Genomic DNA, 16,844 nt, shown 5'->3' on the forward strand with positions numbered 1-16,844 from the left:
ACACTGCGCTGGCAGGACTGCTGCGGCTGCTGCTGTCCCCAGCCTCGGCCACGTCCAGGGCAGGATTCACGACAGTGTTAGAAATAATCAGTGTCTCCATGGCAGTGGTGATGCGGGCCATGCCCCTGGTCAGCTCCGCAGTGTTATTAGTGAGGCAGTCCTCCATATTTGCCCCTCGGCGGCATAGCAGGGCTGTTGATGCGGCAAGCCGGTTTATTGCCCGGTTTTGTACTCGGGCATCCCTGCGCCTTATGTGCTCATGCTGGTCCAACTTTGCGCACAGCTGTGTCATGGCAGTTGTCATCCTACCCATTCCTGTGGCAATTTCCCGGTCGGTTGCTACTAAATCAACAATCCCCTTTGTCAACTCCCCCATCTGCAGGTTATGCTGACGCAATTGCCGGTGACATGCGAGGATGGATTTGGCCTGCATCCGCTGTATTTGGACCATGCTCCCCTCAAGCCCTTGAAAGACGCTGCCCTCCCGTGATGGAATAGCACTGCCACTGCTGGAATTGGGTGGACGGCGGCGTTCGGTGCTGGTCTGTTGTATGGCCTGCTGTGCCACAGGTGTGACAGGTGTGGGATCTGGTGCCTGACCCACAGCTCCCTCCATGATCGACAATGGGGCCACAATACTCCTCCTGGCTGGAGCTGTTGCAGGTGCTGGCTGGGACCGTGTGGGTGAGTTCGCTGGTGAGAACTGCAATGTTGGGGATTGCGACAATTGGGGGGAGTGGGGAAACAAGAGGGCATGTCCTGAGTCATCCTCAATTGCAATCTCACTGCTGTCCTCCACCTCCTGCGACTCATTCATGCTGCTTGGCCCTGCCACCGCACTGTCCGCTGTTTCTGGAGCTGAGACTTGTGCAGCTGCTGCTCCACTACCTGATGGCGCCCCTAGGAATAAAGTAGCATTTGTCAACTGAGTGGAAATGTCTTCCTGTCACTACAATAAATGCATTGCACATGTCATTTTCATTACTCTGATTATTTCTTAAGGTGCATTGCAGTTTCATGTGCACTGTAAAAAATTCCTACATTAGCTGTCTACATTTCCCATCATGCATTGCTCATGTATTTTGCTAGCAGTACTGGACTGGGGTTTGGCTGCGCATGGGGGCCAATGGGGAGGTGTCTGGTAGGGTGTGTCATGCTGTGCATCCTTCTTACCTTTTGCTGTGGCTCTGGCTGAGCTGTCCATGTCCCCAACTCCAACAACACTCTCCCTCTCGATTGTTGTGGACACCAGTTCCTCCAGTTCAGTGAGGGGGGGCGCGGGGTTCCTGCCGCCACCGGTCAGTCCTGCCTGCTTGCTGATCTCCGCCAGTTTCCTCTTGGTGAGGCTCCGGATGTCATAGAACCTCTTCTTGAGGTCATCCATGGTCCTGGGGGTCACACCAACTGCATTTACCCTCTCACTGATGGCACTCCACAGTTTCCTCTTCGTTGACTCAGGGACTGAGAGGGACAGCCTCCCATACAGCTGCCTGTGGACACTCACCACCTCCTCCACCAATATTTGCAGCTCATTGCTGCTGAACTTGACCTTTCTCTTTCTGTCAGCCTTCTGGCTCAAAGAGCTGCTTGCCATTTCCACTGTGTTGACAGTACTCCCAACACTCTCTCTGCTACTCACTCTCCCTGTTCAGCTCTGGCAGCCTCTCCAGAAAGTTCTGATGAGTTGCACCTGCCTGGGTAGCCACTCCCTGCTAGGGTGGGGAAGGGTGCTTCCACCTCATTGGCTGCTTTCATTAGTTTCACTTCCTTGTTTGCCGATCACGTGTTTACCGATTCGGTATTTACCGATTCGGTATTTCCAGAATCGGTATTTCCCGAATTGGGAAATACCGATTCGGTAAATACCGATTCGGTTTAGACAATGCATTCCTATGGGCCTTTTGGCCCATACGGTTGTGTTGCCATTACCGATTCGGTATTTCCCGATTCGGGAAATACCGATTCGGGAAATACCGAATCGGTATGTGTCGAAACACAATACCGATTGTTACTGAATCGGTATTTTACAGATTTATTTTTTCTACATACCATTTTCCGATTTCAGAATACCGATTCGGTAAAAATCAGTATTTTAAAATCGGTAAATGACTTTTACCTACATCGGGCCCCTAGTTATCAGCTTTTCTAAGATTGCATCAAGCAGTGGTAGAAGTGTTATCGGGTCAGAGTTTTTTTGGCATGCCGCACATCCACATTGACTTTTTGTGAATAACAGGGAGACCACATTTAGATTACAGGAGAATGGTATCCTGCCATATAGGTGAACAATTTAACAATTTTAAATGACAATCCCGGAGCTAACACATGGAGCATCTCACACATGGAGCATCTCACACATGGAGCATCTCAGGTGTGCAAATGTCATCAGAGGTATCTAACTTTACAGAGGATAGAACTGGAATCACCTCCCCAACAGTTAGCAGCCTAAAGTTTATCCACAGAAAATGATGATCCATCTGTAAAATAAATTAAAGCTTTTTGGCTGGTAGATATGATTTTTTTTTATTATCCTAAAATGACTTCGATTTTCTGCATGATTATCTGCAAACAAGTTAAAAACTCCTGAATACCAGCCACAGCTTCTAAGAAGTTTGAGGCATCACGATGCTTCCTGATCATGGTGAATAATTATCAGGAGGAGTTCTTAGCTTTCTGAATTTGCCTAAGTAAATTTGACAGAAAATTTTAACGTACAACCTATATAGAAGTAAATCGAAGTCAAAGCAGGTAGCTCTCCATTTACACTTGACTTGTCGCTTGTGGCGCTTCTGCTATCTGTTCTTCTTGGCGTAGAGGCCTTTACTTAACTAACTAACCTAGATTTTGTTTTTGTTGTATGTAAATGACTTAAATCCATTTCTCATTGCTAATTGTTAAGACCTACCTACGGTAAACTATAAGTCTGTGCCCACGTTACTCTACACAGACGATGCAGTTCTTCTCTCCCGCTCAAGTAATGGCTTTGTGCCCTAGTTTGGAACTTTGTATAATTTATGGACAACCTTGATCTAGACACTTATGGAGGAAATTACTTTGAACATGATCATTCGACTTACAGACCATGTTAGAATCGCACCTTAGAATGCGTTTACACTGCTTCATAAATGTTTCACATAAGAAAATGACCCAGAGAAAATTGTGCATGATTTATAATATAAGAGAAACTTTATTAATGCTGAAAATAATATATTATTTACTCATATATAGGGGAAAGTGTGTTTTTCAAAGTGTATACGAAATTATGTATAACTGTTTTGGCACGAGGCTATCATTCTTAAATGTGCCTCTTTAGTTAGGCCTAAAAGCCATCTCTTTAGACATTTGCTCATAGCTTAATATACGTTTATTTAGAACATATTGCCTTGCACCAGAAACTTGCTTAAAAATGTGCTAACTACAAGCTTCTGTTTCCTTAAGCTTCATCACACCATATTAGATCATCTACCTAATACAATGAGCTTTGCTGTGACTGCTTGAATAAATAATGATTAAGATATGTTTTATGAATGCTTCACAGAATATTATTGCTAGTTTTCCCCATTGTATCTGACTTGCTTTGTATTCACAATGAACATAGAGCACAACTTTTAGCTTAGGTAAGAAGGCTCTCATGAGAACTTTCCTCTATGCAACAAAGTCCTAACAACAATGTTTTTCACTATGGGCATCATTTATGAGATTTTGGTGCAGGGCTTCGCTTCAAGGAATCTTGCAAGAAAAGGGCATGAATGAGTGGTATTTCTGAGATATGGTGCATTTCTGTCCTTTTCCCCTGCTCTGGCTCACAATGTGCTGACATGCGCCAACCCAGGCACCCTTGTGCCATGGTGCAAGGGAGCCTGCATTGGGGGATGATTGGTTTTGTGCAGGATGGGACACCTTTCTGCACAAAACCAATATATTCAGGCAATTTCCTCTTTCTATGTGTGCTGCATAATGCAGCACACATAGAAAGAGAAAAATATGAGGAGCAATGAAAACATTTCTCCTTGTTGCGCCTCCCTAACGCCACCCCTGGGTGGCATAAAATCCTGATGCATTCCCAGGTTTATGATTCCTTGTAAATCTGGGAATGATTCAGATTCCATGGGTGTTGCATGCGAACACCCACAGCAACACTCATGGAATTTCCCTTTCACGCAGTGTTCTGCATGAAAGTGGCACATATTTACAAGGCCATGAAACCCATGTAAAGTGACTTTACGTAGCCTTGTAAATATGCTGTAGCATATTGCTTCACTGGAGCTTCAAAAAAGTGATACTCGGCGGCGCAAATGTGCCGCAAGGGGCCTCATAAATGAGGCCCTATAATCGGCATGAATGTTTCCTGCGGGAATTGGGAGAAGAAGAATTGGAAGTTGACGTCACCAGTGGATGAGAGGTTTCCATTGGATGAAATGAGCTAACGTCTAATAAGTTTCAATACATTATTGTGTGATTTTATATTAATGAGTGTTCATTGCTAGTTAGAAAGAGGCTGTATCAAACTCCGATCTCTCTTCTCTGTCTTACGACTGGAATGTGGTCCTTTGCTTCTGTTGCCAACAGCTAATGCTTAAGGTGTTTTTATTGTTTCATTATCCAAAAGACCCTTTTCCTGATCAATGCTACTGCAAAGATCACTCTATCATTGATGGTTGCTACTGCAGCTGTAGGAAACGTGGCTGTGTTTCCACAGCGACTATGGGTAGTTCTTACATTCTAAAACTTGCTCTTTTCCAGAAAAGAACCCTTCATGGGTTCTATTGAGGGTAGGTGAGGCTCCGTAGCTAGCTTAGTGACAATGTTCCTTTATGGAACACTTAGGGGCCCATTAGGATGTCGGGCGGTTTGCCCCCGCCAGGCTGGCGGTAGCCACCGCCAGCCTGGCGGGGGCAATCCGCCTGACATCCTCACTCGATTTCCCCCCGCCATATTAGTATGGCTGGGGGGACCTCGGCGGACGGAAAGACCGTCCGCCGCTTTTCCATCCCGGTCGTCTTGCGGCCGGGGCGGAAAAGGAATAATATGGTGGCGGTGTCTATCAGACACCGCCAGCCATATTATGATGGGCATTTTACAATGCCCATTGCCGCCACGGAAAGGCATGCGGTCTTCACTTTGGGGACCCACTGCGGGCCCCCAAAGTGAAGGAGGGGTGGGGGGTGCACATGGGGGGTACCTATGGTACCCCCCTGCATTTGCATATACAATGTGGTAGGCACCGCGCGGTGCCTGCCGCATTGTGTATGCAAATGCATACATGCATTTATGGCATTGTGGTGGGCGGTGCAGAGAGCACTGCCTGCCACAATGTTATAAATGCAGGATGCGGCCGCCACCTTATGGCGGCCAGTCTCAACCCTCATCAGGAAGACTTTGCCCGCCATCCTAATGACCCCCTTAATATTGATGTATGCAGTCACTAATTAATCTTTTTATTGATATTTCTGTGAACCGACTAATCTGAATAAAGATGACAAAACAACACTAATCCTTTAAGATAAATAAGATGTTGAAAACTTCATCAACCTGTCATCATTGACTGAACATTAATAATCTGACTGTTGACGATATGGGCATAGTTTGTATCTCCATTCTAGCTCCATTCTAAAATGGTGGCAATGGTCCATTGACCTTTCAAGAGTCAACAGGATTTCCCAAAGGACAAAGTCGGTAAGTTGGGTGTTTAGTCTTAAATAACATCCTTGGATAATCCTCAGGCTCCCGCACTAACATCACCAAGACCCATTACATGGTATATGGTTGCAATGCAGTAAGGTTAGACTCATCGCTATCAACGGTAATGGTATTATTCAGGTCAAAGATTTCTCTTACCTAAGAGTAATATTCAATGCCCATAAATAGTTTTCTGCCCTGTCTTCCCAATTATTGGCTTTGATTCAACCACGCAGTTGTTATCCTGTTTGGCGTATCTGCAAAAGTTGGCAACAAACCCATACCCCAGCTGCTGGAAATTTACAAACTGGAGTGCCTACCAGTACTCACATATAGAGCCAGACTATGGGGTTTCTGAGATTGCATTAGCTTGCAGGGAAAGCGCATCGTTTTTGCAGATGCCTGTTAGGTTTGGGCTCAGGCAGGTCCCAGCTTTTTTGCACAAAGAACCGGACCTTGCCTACGTGACCGACATGATGAGACTTGCCCCAGATCTACTCAGGCCCTCCATATGAAACAATTCCGGTACAATTTTCAACCAAGAGGTTATTGGAGATTGTCTGGTATGTGACTTTAGGCTTAAGTTCTCTTAGCTCAATGATATCAATAAAACAGCGGAAGCTTTGAGCAGGCGTGAATTGTTTAACATGCCTCGAGCCATCCGAAAAGGGGATTTAAGGAAGATCGAAGAACTCTCTCTAAGCAGAGCCATGGTTAATAGAGAGGGCATGGAGGTGAAGAAATCTAACAGGAGGGAGCTCGTTTGCCTCCAAACTGTCGTAGTAGCCGAGCAATATCTCTCAAATGCAAAAAACATTTGGGAAAGGGCTTTTTTGACATTTCAGCCTGAGAACCATCAGAAGCTATTTATATATCCTTACTGGCCAATTTGACCCTAAGTCTATTTTATTGTGTCCCTGCGATGAATCTTCACTTGAACTTTGGAGCAGTTTTTATTATTCTGCAAGTTTTATACAGCCCCCAGACATAACTTTCGAGTCCCAATTCATAAAAACCAGGGCTTCTACCAGCACAATCCGGCCTATTTTCTCCGCATGTTATCGGCAAGTGATGATGTCACTCAGAGTGCGCTTTGCGATGGTGAAAGTCAATCGATTTTTGGAGAATTCCCAAGACATATTGTGCATTTTTACACTGGGCACAACGTGGCCACAGCATGGTACCATGTTAGATCTTTGTGGGCGAAGCAATATGGAGGGGCTAGGTTTAACTCACATTTTATTTTATGTTTTATCTGCAAATGCTTTAAATGAATAAATGCAAATCTGTATTATGATTTTATGTATCATCATGCTTGTTATTTTATGGTTATGTTTTTATAATTGATTAAGAAATCAATCAATCAATCAACTAAGACGTTTTATTTTGAGTAGAGTTACTAAGGATCTTGAACCTAAGGACATTTTTTTATACAATTCAAGGTTGATAACTTCGAGTCTAAGTTTTTCTTTCTCAAGGAGATTCAGGGCTGTCTGGAGCTCTGTTAGTATTAGATTAATTTTAATTTAGGTCAAACTTTAATTTAGAGCTTTGGGAATTGAAGGTAGGTCCTTAGGTGTGCACAATTGAGCCTAAGAGTGGTACAATAATGAATGATCCACCCTAACCGAAAGACATTGTCTAACCCCACATGTAGCTCAGATGCAAAAACTAGGGAGCTCATTATGATGGCGGGCGGACATCAGTCCGCCCGCCATCATTGCTGTGCTGGGACCGCCCGCCGGACGTGCGGCCGTCCCACCAGCCCAATTAGGATGCGCCCTCCCGAGGCTGGTAAAAACCGGATGCTGAGACTTTCTTTACGCCAAATGGAGGACACCACCGAATTTATCCTGTGCCTATAGTTCCAGATTTGGAACCCAGAACTTTCTTATTGTGCGTCTGAGTCCCGACTGGGATGTGCTATATCGTGTCTTTCACTATTTGCGATTTTAACAAGTATGCTGATTCTTACTATGATCCAGTGATACTGAGGTACCTTATTTGATTTTTGGACCACGTTTGGACTTGTTAGTGAGCCCTTCATTATGTGATCTTGTTGAAAGTTCCACTATGATTCTTTCCATTCCATACACCTGGATGGTATCTTTGTATTATCAACTATAATGCTGTGTGCTTACATGAAGTTAATCACGTGTTACATTGGGATTCTTCCTCTTGTTGAGCCCATCCTGCTTTTGATCCAGAATACTGTTTTATGATAATGAATGTATATTGATACAGAGGCCTCTGCACTATATATATGGAAAATGTGGATGGTACACAGATGGCCTTTTGACCACTGAATGAGCTGTATCCTCTGCGCCCTTATGTAGGAATTGTTGGTGAACATTCCACTCCGAAACGCTTGTCACGCTTTTTCCCTTGATTTATTTATGTATCTTTTATATTGAGCAGACCCTCCAGGATTTCGCGATTTCGCGATTTGCCGCGAAATCGGCACTTTTGTAAAAATGCCGCCATTTTTACATAAGTGCCCGCGAAATCGGCACTTTTGTAGAAATTGCGGCATTTTTCCAAAAGCCGCTATATCCTGGGAGTCTGATTAAAGCACTTCACATTGACGGACTCAATGGCATGGAGTAGCAGGAGCGCGTTCGGAAGTACGGAGGACCATTGGACAAAACAAATAAATATTATGGAAAGTCAGTTTTAAAAAATCTGGAGCACATAGATTAAAAGAGAAACAAATACTTCATGCTCACCCACGTTCAGATTTCCGTTCTCCTCTACAGTGAGAATCTCCCGAAGAAGCACCCTGGGGCTCGTAGTTTTCTTCTAAGGATTACTTCCCTGCGTTACGTGATACGAGCCCCTTTCTTCATGGACATAATAGAAGGACTACAAATGAGGAGCCTGCTTAGGCGGCCACCTTTGAATGCGAGGAGATGTGACGGGGCGCTTTCAGTCAAGCATTGAAAGTTTTAATTGTGTTTGTAGGACAGTCGTGCTGTTGTTTGTATTTCCCTTTTTATATTGTAATGTTACATACATATTTAAAATCAGGTCAATCACCAGCGTGAGCAAAGCAAGTTACTCGTCTGGTAGTCAACGTAATGTGTCTTTCTGAATGACATTTCATCATACGTGTAGAACTGTATCTTTCCGTTGCATCGAGAGTAGAGCCACCATCACAGTTTTTCCTGAAGGTTCACTGTGATAAACCATCTGCAATTTTATGTAGCGAAGTCACCAGCGCGTTACAACAGTTGCAGGATAAATTGGTTTATTGTAAGTGCATTTATATAGCGCTTACTACTCCTGAGAAGGCGTTGAAGCACACAGGATTAGTTGGGAATTACTACAGGGGAAATATGAAATTTATTTGAGCAGTGTACATGCGAGTCTTTTGGATTGAAAAGAGTTGTGGAGGGATAGAAGAGGGAAGGGTTTCTTTGGAGATTATAGCAGTAGGAGGAGGTTTGGGATGAGTAAAGGGGAGATGGAGGGGGAAGAGTCAGAGGGCAGGCTATAGAAAGGCTTGTTTGCCAAATGCCTTACGCCTGCTTCAAGCAGGCGCAGGGTTTTGACGCAGCATGGGCCCAAAAGTGACTGAGTGAAATCTTGTAGATTTCACTCAGCCACTTTTAGGAGGCGTTTCTGCACAGGAACGCCTCCTTCTGGCGCAGGGCTTTACAACGTGACGCATCTCCCAGATGCGTCACGTTGTAAGTACCCCGCACCATGGCGCATCTTTTGCGCTGCCGCTGCGTCACAAAAGTGATGCAACGGTGGTGTAAAAGGGGCGCAAGGGGCTTGTAAATCTGCCCCAAAGTGTCTACATTGTAATTAAACCAAATATATATAGCTTCATGGTGTTAATTAACTCAAAAAACAAAGATATCTGTATTTGTTGTAGGAAAAATGGCCAAATAAAATGCCGCAAAATTGCCGCTAAATTTCCATATTTGTGCCGCTAAATTTCCATTTTTGTGCCGCTAAATTTGCTAATCCATGCCGCTATATCCTGGGGGGTCTGATTGAGTTCATATTGTATCACAATTGTTGTGTGTATATATTTGTGTGTCATTATTGTCCTTGTGAATTGTTCTATTGTTGTCCTTGTGTCATGTTTTTTCTAATTGTTTGCTTTTTGTTATGTGGTTGAAATCATGTTGGTGGGGCTCCTTTATAAGAGATATGTATGAATTAAAAAAAATGAATATATAAAAATGATTTATATCTTTTGATAATAAAATTAGATTTTTTTTTTCAGGGACAATTGTGTTTCTATTTTGGATGTACTACCTTGATACAAATTATTGTTTTGGGAGAGGTTTTGTTGCTATTTATGCCATACCATGAAAACAATGAAAATGTTGCCCCTGTCTCTACAGACTCGGGACAACCCATTGCCCTTCTGTGCCCTTCACTGCACATCTGACACCCAAGCAACGCCTGTGTCAGCAGGAAATTAAAGGGGGGCTCAAACCCTCCTGATAAGTTACACCCATGGGTTGCACAGTAGGAAGTATCGGCTTTAGCAGCACGACCCCAGCTAGCAACCACAGCCCCCTGCTCCCAAGAACAGTGCACCTCCACCTCAGTGAAATGGAATCAGTCTTAAGGTGGTATATTAAAACTAATTATTGCCAAAAAAATAATGATGAGAGAGAACTACTACTATGGCCTGGACCAAAATAATGCTAACACTCACTGTCATCAAGCAGTGGCCGGAGGGGATTTATTTTGAAGGTTTTATATAGCGCGAACAAGACTCTTGCGAGTATCAGAGCGCTTTACAAGTTGTCTGAAACAAAATATTGACTAAAGGAGTCTAAGCCTAAATCCTGCATCAATATATATTTGTGTGTTGATAAGATGTACTCTGTTGGCTGATGCTAGCTAGCTAGAGCCAGACCCAAACATAGCACAGAAAGCTAACTTCAATAGTGCAGGTTTAATAAAAAGCTTCACCAGTATAATTTAAAATATTAGCACAAGGAACATTAATGTGATTGCCCAATTCACCACGTTGTGAAGAACTCGCAGCCATGTCTTCACTGCGCAATTCATGAGAAATAAAACTGTCTGAGGAAAAAAGTCAAATGTTATAAATAATTTATTTTGGGACATATACTGTATTGCAACTTTTTTTGGGAAGCTTTGAAAATCCAGGCAGACATCAATACACTGCCAATAAAATTGTACTTTAGTGTATATATGTATATACATGATTCAAAGGGACTTCTAAACAGGCGACGTTTGTTCATAATGCATTCCTCTGACATAAAACTTTCCAGAATGAATGGATGCAAATGAGGTAATATTTAAGGCAGACCTAAAAGGCATGCAAATGAAGTACATTTAAGATTCACCAACGACACAAGCACACATGAGGGAGCAGACTCCGGAACATCCCCTCTGGTCTGTCCTGCACTACTTTACAGCAGAATTGAAAACGAGGCTTAGTGTGCACAGTTACATCACCTTAGGAATTCAGTGTCACTAAACAGCATAGGAGGTACACAGCTAGCATCAGTAAAACGTACAATAAATATTATCATTAAATGCAGCACATTTCTGATGCGCAGGCTCAGGAGGGTTAGGGTCCTCATGAAATGACATTGCACACGTCACGTGGCGGCAGGTTTTTTATATATATATTTATATATATATTATATACTTTAAAATTTTTGTAGCAAATGACATTCTCATGCACACAAGTGTTTCAAACACAAGAAGCAAGTCCATTTATAGGTAGTCCAAGCATTTTTTTTTTGTTTGTTGTTGTTTTCGTGGAAATAGCTGCAAACCGAATGGAACAGTGAAACTTCTGTGCAGTCCATAACGCATGTTTTGCGGGCTCATTTCTGAATGTCACACTGCAGCAGTAGCACAATGGAAGGGTCGCTCTTGGCAGCCTCTTTGAATTCATCCAATGTGATCTGGTCGTCTTTGTTCTTATCCATCTTGCTGAAAATCTTGTCCACCCGCTGCTCGGGCGTGAGGCCGTCTTCGTTCATTTTCATCATTATTACCGTGCCCACCATTTTATAGATAGCCTTGGGAAGAAAGAGACAAAGAGATGAGGATTCAGCGTCATTAGGCAAATATTCTGGTAATACATTAGCTCTGATCATAGGCGTCTCAAGAAGTGAATCGTGGGTGAAGGGGGGCTGGGTCACACTTTGGCCGACAGATAAAGCTGGTGAGGCCACTTACATAAGATACATCTATAAATATCTAATCATTTGCCTCCACTGGTGAAAGAAAAGCACCAGCACATTCCCAGAGTGCAAGGTTTATTATTCTGTGCAACAACAGAAGCTCAACACGTTTCGGCTAGCGTGTAGCCTTATTTGTGATGTAGGAGAAGTCACTGGAGGTATACCGAGGGCAGAGATCCTCAGAGATGCTGCCTCCGCTTAGGCGACAGGAGGCATTTCGCCAAAGAAAGGAATCTAATCTAATCTAATCTAATATAATATAATATAATATTATATATATATATATATATATATATATATATATATATATATATATATTCACAAGTTCCGTTTCCGCCTCAAGGCTCGCTCACATAAAGCGCCCTCCCAAGCAGCACAGACACGGACCATAGATTTCAGTGCTTCTTTATTTCAGAATTCGCGTGCTAGTCGCCATAACGTTTCGGCTCACCCGGAGCCTTGTTCACATGACAAAGTGAAAGTGCATTTACTCCCTTATGCACGTCATACAGCACCCTGCACGTGACAGGGGTCCTGATAGCCATGGAAAACAGACTGTGCAGCAAGCAGCAATAGAACATTGGTAACGAAAATCAAAACAAATGGTTTACAATGCAGGTTAAAAATCGTAATGTATAATAAATAACCTAATAATTGCTTTAGAGAAAACCATGTTTGATTAAGACAATGAGCCCTGCATATTCATAGTAAATAGGGCTTAAAATACATCCTAATAGTCATTTAATGCAATATAAATTCCAGATGCTAATGAGTGTCTGATTTCATGAGTTTGAATTCATAATTATAAATGAAAACATACATCAAAACGTATAAACCAATGTTAAATGCATTCATGTTATATACTAAACTTGTGCTATGCTGTACTGCAACACTTGTCGGTTAATGAGTGAAATATTATATATATATATATAGAGAGAGAGAGAGAGAGAGAGGAAAAAGGAGAGAGAGAGAGAATGAGGAATATATATAATCAGATATACACATACACTTGCTTACAATGTGTTAATTTGACTTTGCATGGGTGTATATATATATATGTATATGTATATATACATATATATATATATATATTACCTACTGGCGGTCGCCAGTAGGTATATATAGTTAGGATTTTTTCTCTATGGGATTTTTGAAAATTCTATGTCTAATAACTTTGGCGTTTGTGGACGGAATTGGCTGAAATTTTCAGGAAAATTGGACATTTTGTTTCTGAGCAGCCCCTGAATATTTGGGGGGGGTTCGTCAAGGGGGGGCCGAGAAAAAAGGGGGGGCCCAAAACGCGTTTTTCCCATGTTAATTTCCATAGGGCGGTTGGCCTCACTTTTAGCCCGAACGGCTGAATGGATTTGCACGAAACTTGGCAAAATTGTAGGGACTGGTAGCCCGATGTGCCTTTGCTAGGTCTCAATATATGTGCTCCAGTGGATTTTGAGAAATTAACGTTAAAAAAAAAATATATATCTGTGACAGCGTCCCGGGTAGCGCTCCGTTTCGCGTACTTTTCGCGTTACGGAGCTTTGCGAAGCGAAGCTGATTGGCTCTCCGGTGTCTGTAAACATTCCAAACAGTCCGTAGCGGCCGCCATCTTGTCTCTCGGTAGGATCGAGAGACAAGAGGAGGCCAAAGCGAAGGGGCAAATGACCATAAGGGGGCATAGTAGATCCTCCCTGACCCCCTAGGTTTGATGTGGAGGTTTTAAAAGGGCCCCGCGGGGCAAAAAAAAATAAAAAAAAATCGAACGGCTGAATGGATTTGCATGAAACTTGGCAAAATTGTAGGGACCGGTAGCCCGATGTGCCTTTGCTGGGTCTCAATATATGTGCTCCAGTGGATTTTGAGAAATTAACGTTTAAAAAAAGATATATATCTGTGACAGCGTCCCGGGTAGCGCTCCGTTTCGCGTACTTTTCGCGTTACGGAGCTTTGCGAAGCGAAGCTGATTGGCTCTCCGGTGTCTGTAAACATTCCAAACAGTACGGAGCGGCCGCCATCTTGTCTCTCGGTAGGATCGAGAGACAAGAGGAGGCCAAAGCGAAGGGGCAAATGATCATAAGGGGGCATAGTAGATCCTCCCTGACCCCCTAGGTTTGATGTGGAGGCTTTAAAAGGGCTCCGCGGGGCAAAAAAAAAAAAAAAAAAAAAAATCGGTTTTTTTTCCTGGGGTGCGCCCGGTTCGCGTAACGGGAAGCGGACTGGGGAGCGTACTACAAGGAAACAAGAATGATTGACTTTTAACTTATTGTATGTTTATAGACTTTTTTTTTTTCTTTTTTTTCTGCTGAGTGACGTCTCGGCCTATCTCCACGGGATGCAGTCCCTACCATCTCGGCGTTTAAGCCGAGGGGGACCGGTAGTGTGGGAGAGAAAACGTCTGTTAACGTTCGATTCGAAGGAAATCAGGAAGTGTTGATAAACATTGTCTGCGCCATCTTGCCTTTTTTCAAATGCCACACTTTTGTCGTGCACGGCAGCCATTTTAGATGCCTTGACCAGACCCACTCTCTGCACGCTGTCGATCCTTAGCATGGCTCCCCACCCTCGCAAGCATCTCCCCAGGCACTGGTCACCCCCGCTCTCTGTCTTATGCATGGGCAATAAACCTCCCCCCATCTGCGCTGCTCTTCCCTGAGAATCACACCCTGTGCCCGCCCGACACCTCTCTTTCGCCCTATTCACTACCGCACCCTCTGAAACTCCTCTTCCTCTGTGTCCGATTGTCCAGGCCGGTCCCAGGCTATCACCTAGCCCTGCAGATGTAGTTTATGGCCCCAGCTGTAAAGAATCACCCCTCTTCAAAGGAGTTACAGTAGATCAAGGCCCCCACCCGATGAGATCCGTCACACCACACGCGTTCCTACTATCTGAAAACCATCCTGTATTGTGATTGGGGAGGGGACCGAGCCTGAAGCGGAAGATTCGAGGGATGCCTCTTTGTACATCAAAGTTTTTACAATTATGTGTCACATTAAAAATATATAGCACTCCAACAAAGTAGTAGGATTATAAAACTTTAATAACTTATAAATATATACAACGCAACAAAAACAGTAAAAACATTTAAACATTTTTAGGAAAAAAGAAGCAACAATGGTCAGTAGCTGTGTTTTGTGCGAATAGTCCCAAGGCAGCACAACGTGCTGAGTTCTGGACGGCGTCCAGGTGATGTTGCCTGGGTGCCGCACTGGTTTTGGGTATCCTACAATGCAGCTCCGAAAAACGGCGTGGGGCGTCCCGGGGGGTGGCCTCGTCAGTAGCGGTCTGTTGTGCGAATAGTCCCAAGGCAGCAGAACGCGCTGAGATGTGGATGGCACCCAGGTGATGTCAAGTAAGTTGCCGCACTGGTTTTGGTATCCTACAATGCTGCTCCGAATAACGGCGTGGGTCGCCCCGGGGAGGGGGGGGTGAGGCGGCGTGAACGGGCCTCCCCAGGTGGAGGCTCGTCTGCTGTAGTGGGGCGCCCCTTTACCGTTTCAGTTGCCATTCCGCCCGCTTTTGGTACACTGTGCCAAAATCCGCCATTCAGCTGAGTTGCGCCCACTCTTGCGGTGCAGCGATAGGCGGCTGCCACAGGACTCTCAAAATGGCGGCAGGCTCTTTCCTTTTTGGGCCTGGTCCACTGAAATGGCCCTGGGACACCTTGGAAATCGGACGCTTGTCTGCTAGGTCTTGGACCCCATTCTCGAAAGCGTCCCCTCAGCCTTGAAGATTCTACAAAAGTCTTGGGGGCCCCCGACTCCTGCAGGCTTCCGGTGGGGAGCGGCTGCCATGATTGCTCGCGGAATGACCACGACGGAGCCACGAGATGGTGGTGCTTTCATGCTGACGCCAGCTTCAGTCTGAAACATCCAGAAACAAGGTGGGGCTTTCATCGTTTGGGAAATTTTTTTTTTTTCATCCAATGAAAAGTGTTATTTTTAGGTTATATGATCAAGCCTTCCATCATTAGGAAACCAAAAGTAAAATGAACCAATGAAAAGTTTTATAAACAAGTCACATGACCTGTTATGCGGCATAGGGTATAAAAAGCGTAGAAAATCCGTTGGCACGTGAGGCGGCGTCAGTAGCGGACCGATGTGCGAATAGGCCGAAGGCAGCACAACGCGCCAAGATCCGGATGGCACCGAGGTGGGGTCCAGCAAGTTGCCGCACTGGTGTGGCCATCCTACAATGCTGCGCCGAAAGTCGGCGTGGGGCGCCCCGTTGGCCTGTGAGGCGGCGTCAGTAGCGGACCGATGTGCGAATAGGCCGAAGGCAGCACAACGCGCCAAGATCCGGATGGCACCGAGGTGGGGTCCAGCAAGTTGCCGCACTGGTGTGGCCATCCTACAATGCTGCGCCGAAAGTCGGCGTGGGGTGCCCCGTTGGCCTGTGAGGCGGCGTCAGTAGTGGACCGATGTGCGAATAGGCCGAAGGCAGCACAACGCGCCAAGATCCGGATGGCACCGAGGTGGTGTCCAGCAAGTTGCCGCACTGGTGTGGCCATCCTACAATGCTGCGCCGAAAGTCGGCGTGGGGCGCCCCGTTGGCCTGTGAGGTGGCGTCAGTAGCGGACCGATGTGCGAATAGGGCCAAAGGCAGCGCAACGCGCCAAGATCCGGATGGCACCGAGGTGGGGTCCAGCAAGTTGCCGCACTGGTGTGGCCATCCTACAATGCTGCGCCGAAAGTCGGCGTGGGGCGCCCCGTTGGCCTGTGAGGCGGCGTCAGTCAGTGGGGGCTGTTTGAGGATCTGACTGCATTGGAAAGCAATGTGATGCTGTGCGTCGCCCCCAAGATGAAGGTTCCTCGGCTGCAGTGGGGCGCCCCTTGGTGTTTCACTCGCTATGCAGCTGAGTTGCGTGCGCACTTGCGGCGAATAGGCCGAAGGCAGCACAACAATATTTTCGGAATGGAAGACACCACAAGGCGCTGAGATTCGGTTGGCACCGAGGTGGTGTCTAGCAAGTTGCCGCAC

At 45.1% G+C, this 16,844-nt stretch overlaps 1 protein-coding gene across 1 annotated transcript in view; it reads right to left on the reverse strand.

Moving 5' to 3' along the window:
* Positions 1-11,354: 11,354 nt before the first annotated feature.
* The window catches only part of VSNL1 (visinin like 1), a 553,262-nt gene continuing 547,772 nt past the window's right edge, over positions 11,355-16,844 (reverse strand). The window contains exon 4 of the mRNA XM_078647760.1: positions 11,355-11,705. Within this exon, the coding sequence (XP_078503886.1) occupies positions 11,508-11,705 (198 nt within the window). The 3' untranslated portion in view covers positions 11,355-11,507. The remainder of the gene's footprint in view (positions 11,706-16,844) is intronic.

The sequence above is a fragment of the Lissotriton helveticus genome, chromosome 6 (genome assembly GCF_964261635.1).
Source record: "Lissotriton helveticus chromosome 6, aLisHel1.1, whole genome shotgun sequence".
Lineage (NCBI taxonomy): Eukaryota > Metazoa > Chordata > Amphibia > Caudata > Salamandridae > Lissotriton > Lissotriton helveticus.